At 33.5% G+C, this 4399-nt stretch overlaps 1 protein-coding gene across 1 annotated transcript in view; it reads right to left on the bottom strand.

Annotated features, from left to right (window-relative positions):
- Window positions 1–116: 116 nt before the first annotated feature.
- Window positions 117–4399, bottom strand: part of LOC110459578 (zinc transporter 1-like) — a gene marked incomplete at its 3' end in the record, with an annotated part of 7323 nt that continues 3040 nt past the window's right edge. Inside the window, exons 3-6 of the mRNA XM_021511908.1 lie at window positions 4002–4207; window positions 1907–1950; window positions 1508–1587; window positions 117–305 (exon numbers count right to left, since the gene is read on the bottom strand). Coding sequence (XP_021367583.1) covers window positions 117–305; window positions 1508–1587; window positions 1907–1950; window positions 4002–4207 — 519 coding nt within the window. The remainder of the gene's footprint in view (window positions 306–1507; window positions 1588–1906; window positions 1951–4001; window positions 4208–4399) is intronic.

Raw genomic sequence — 4399 nt, 5'->3', positions numbered from 1 at the left:
ATATATATTCATAAGAGTGAACTTTTCTCAAATTTAATCTACAAACTTTAGCAAGTAGAGTTACAATATCAAATATATACAAAACTTTACACATATTACTTTTTAAGAAGTCTTACCTCCCCAAATTCAGGCTGTATGGTACAGGAATGAATCCCAACTGTGTGGAACACTTTTTTGACTTTCACAGCAATGACATCAAACTCCTCTACATTAACAGTTTGCATTGGGATGTGTACAGATGCAATCAGTTTGTTGCCGCTTAGCTGCCATACATGGAACTCGTGTATTTCTGTTACTCCTTCAATCTAAAAAACAGTCCAAAGTCATCTTCATTCAGGGAGTGTTGTGCAGACATTTTGGCATAAACATTTCAGCACATTTTCAGGTCTGGATGTACATTTATCCTGTATTCAAAGCATTCTGGGACCAAGCAGGACAGACGACTGTTCACAGTTACTTGTAATGAGGTATGCCTACATTCACTCCTGTCTTGTGATAGGTTACTTGTAAAGGATTTGTCTTGTGATAAGTTACTTGTAAAGGATTGTCTTGTGATAAGTTACTTGTAAAGGATTTGTCTAGTGATAAGTTACTTGTAAAGGATTTGATTTGTGATAAGTTACTTGTAAAGGATTTGTCTTGTGATAAGTTACTTGTAAAGGATTTGATTTGTGATAAGTTACTTGTAAAGGATTTGTCTTGTGATAAGTTACTTGTAAAGGATTTGTCTTGTGATAAGTTACTTGTAAAGGATTTGTCTAGTGATAAGTTACTTGTAAAGGATTTGTCTTGTGATAGGTTACTTGTAAAGGATTTGACTTGTGACAAGTTACTTGTAAAGGATTTGTCTTGTGATAAGTTACCTGTAAAGGATTTGTCTTGTGATAGGTTACTTGTAAAGGATTTGTCTTGTGATAAGTTACTTGTAAAGGATTTGTCTTGTGATAAGTTACTTGTAAAGGATTTGTCTAGTGATAAGTTACTTGTAAAGGATTTGTCTTGTGATAAGTTACTTGTTAAGGATTTGACTTGTGATAAGTTACTTGTAAAGGATTTGATTTGCATCTGCAGTGTTTGACCTTTTGTAATCTCAATTGCTCTCACGTAATTATAAACAAGCAGTTGTACTCTCTAGTCCTCTGATCAGTTGCTTTAACACTGTAAAGCTGCTGAGGGACTGGCGTGGTCAAGCCCCCTAATTATCAGTTATATGGCCTCTCACTGTTCAAGAAACTCTAATTTGACAAGACAAGGATATCAAACATGACTATTGATTGATATCAGGAGGTTTCTGCCCCCAAAGATGGATTTTCTGTTTTGTTGATATTCGATAAAATATCAGAAGTTTCCCAATGAAAATGGGAGAGTTGACATATACACACCAAAAAGTAGGGTAGGTAGATATATAGGGCAAGTGGAAACAAAGAATTTATTTTCTTTGGTCTTAACAAAAAGAAGAAGAAAAGGGACAATAGTTGTAATATGTTGCACAATCTGGCTAAATTACCTTTTTTAATTTGTTCTCAATTTCCTCCAGTTGTATATGATCAGGCACTGCTTGTAAAAGTATATACCCGGACTCTTTCACTGAAACATTAAAAAAGAGTGTGAGCTTTACCATGGCACAATTATTTCTAGGCATGGATACAGGATGACTTCAAAATAGGTATAGTGATTGGCTAATTGCTTACTGCAGGCTAAAGCTGAGACAGTCAAGACACTTCTCATTTCAACTCATAATCAGGCAATTTCTTTTTATTATTATCGTGGGAATTTTGTATCCATGGTTGTACTGATGGAGGATTTAGAAAGTTTTTCATACTGGAACAAATTACCATAAAGCTTTCTACTAATACTGATTTTTTTCCTACAAACCTACACCATATTGAGTTAATTGTATACTTACATAATGGTACAGTTGTGCAGAGGATGATAATAACCATGACAACACTGAAAAGATTAAGGAGAAAATTTGTTTTAGACATTCAAAAATTCAAAGATAATACAATGTACAAATAGTTATACACTAATGGGTCATGTCCCTTTGATATATTTTAATTTCACAAAACATGTCTGCTGATTATGTTACTTTAAGGATCCCCGTCCCAGGCAGAGCAAAACACTAAAGATTTCCACTGTTGTTTTTCAGTGTTCGAGTCACTTGCCACTGATTACCATTTCGACAATGTTGTTATCTTCCCTTCAATAGACTTCGTTTGAATAACGTTTCGACAACAGAGTTGTGTCCCTTACGTTGAAAATCTCCAATCGCGAGAGTGTGGGAAAAGCTGTCATAGCAATGTAAACAATGTCGTCGTGGCAGTCATCTCATGGCCGACACAAAAACGGTCGCTTTAAATGTAAACTAAACGCATTAACTGACAATAATAACAAACACAATGTCAAATATCAACTGCTAGACCACGACAATGCGACGAAACAAAGTGACACTCGTTCACACAATGCTGACTTCTGTGGCCCATACTACTGACAATTTGACTGATGAGCCGACACCGACGTCTGATGAAGATCCCTACAGTACTAGTGATCACGAATATGCCAGTAACTTTTTAACCTTGTCGCAGGGTAGACGAGTGGTTGAACTCGCGGTGTTATCTGAATACCTGGACCAGAAAGGTTGTAAGGAATGCGGTACTAGGCTACGGTTGAAGGAATGCGGTACTAGGCTACGGTTGTGCAATACCCAACAGGAAAGACACTTTGGCCTGAGAAGTATTTTATACATACAAGTTAGTGTATAGATTATATTCTATATTTGTTATTATATGCTCAATAGACCTTTATTTCAAGTTCCTTTTTTATATTACATACAACAGTGTTATTTTTACAATGTGATGTTTTTATACCACAATATTGTATGTTGTTATTTGTACATGATGTAAAAGTTTACTATTATTGTATGGTGTGATATTTGTTATACCACAATATATATAGTATGTTGTTATCTGTATATAATGACAAAGTTTATTATTGCTATACAGTGGTATGTTGTTATTTGTACATAATGCAAAAGTTTATTATACCTATATAGTTCGAAAAAAATCCATATCACAATATGGTATGTTGTTATAATTATCTGTTCATAATGTGACAGTTTATTATTGTTTTGTTCATAATGTGACAGTTTATTATTGTTTTGTTCAGAATGTGACAGTTTATTATTGTTGTAGTGCATGATTTTTTTTTATATCACAACATGGTATGGTCTTTGTACAGTATGTAGAAATTTATTATTGTTGTGTAAAGTATGTGGAACTTTGCTGTTGTTGTTCATTGTGACATTTTTGCTATGACACAGTAAAGTACATTGTTTGTTATAATGTTAATATCCATACACAATGTGCAATTTGTTTTATATTGGTTATTACATTTGAAGTAATTTTATTGGTTGGTAATTCCTACTGTATTATATTTGTATACAAAAAGTGCTATATTGTATTATGACTTTTTGGGATTTAGAATTATTATTGGTACAAATGTAAGAGTTGTCTCTCTTTTTTGTTTAGTTTTAATGTATCTTTATAATAATTAAGTCTGCAAGATGTTTATTTTTGTCACCTTAGTTTTCTTTTTGTTGTCATAAACGTGTTGCATTGGCACTCAGAATTTTATTGATTCATGTAATGGGCATTTTGTTTGTTTTTGTATTACTGTTAGAAAATTACTCATTTTTTGTGTGTTTTATTCATCAATATTGACATTGTTATTATTTTTTATGTGTTATATTTCTAATAAACCATTGTTGAATCAAATAATATATATTTTGTTTCATTTTGGTCAATCAAAATTTCATAATTTCCCAAAACATCTGAAGAAACTTCCGCAAGGTATGGTTTATTGTTCAGAAATGATTTGCCTATGCAATAGTGATGCCGTAGGGGAAAAAAAACAATGCCTCATTACATTTTTAGGCGGAGGGATGGGGATCCTTAAAGAACAAGTCAGGGTACGACCATCACATGAATAAAATAATACTTTACCTCATAGCAGGATCCACATAATACTTCCAGTCGTCTTCTACAAACCAGATGACCAGTCCAGACACGACAACAACCACCGACCCCAGGGCGTCTCCCAACACATGTAGAAACACCCCCCTCATGTTCAGCTGTGCACTCGATGGACCGTCTATATGGATACAAAAGTTGTGATCAATACAGATTATCAGAGAATAAATACCAGGTAGCTAGGTGTACTGTATACCAGTTAGTTTTTCGCCCTTTGACAGTAAAATACAATATGCTGATATAAATAACAATGAACAAATTATTTCAATTATTACTTTATCAGTTTATATTTATATTTTTCCATGTTTCCACATTAATCTATGTCTGATATAAATAGGGCATCTCACTTTTGGTTCAGACAACAGAAAACG

The sequence above is a fragment of the Mizuhopecten yessoensis genome, unplaced genomic scaffold (assembly GCF_002113885.1).
Source record: "Mizuhopecten yessoensis strain PY_sf001 unplaced genomic scaffold, ASM211388v2 scaffold10121, whole genome shotgun sequence".
NCBI classification, from domain to species: Eukaryota; Metazoa; Mollusca; class Bivalvia; order Pectinida; family Pectinidae; genus Mizuhopecten; species Mizuhopecten yessoensis.
This window is presented reverse-complemented; position numbering and strand designations above follow the sequence as displayed.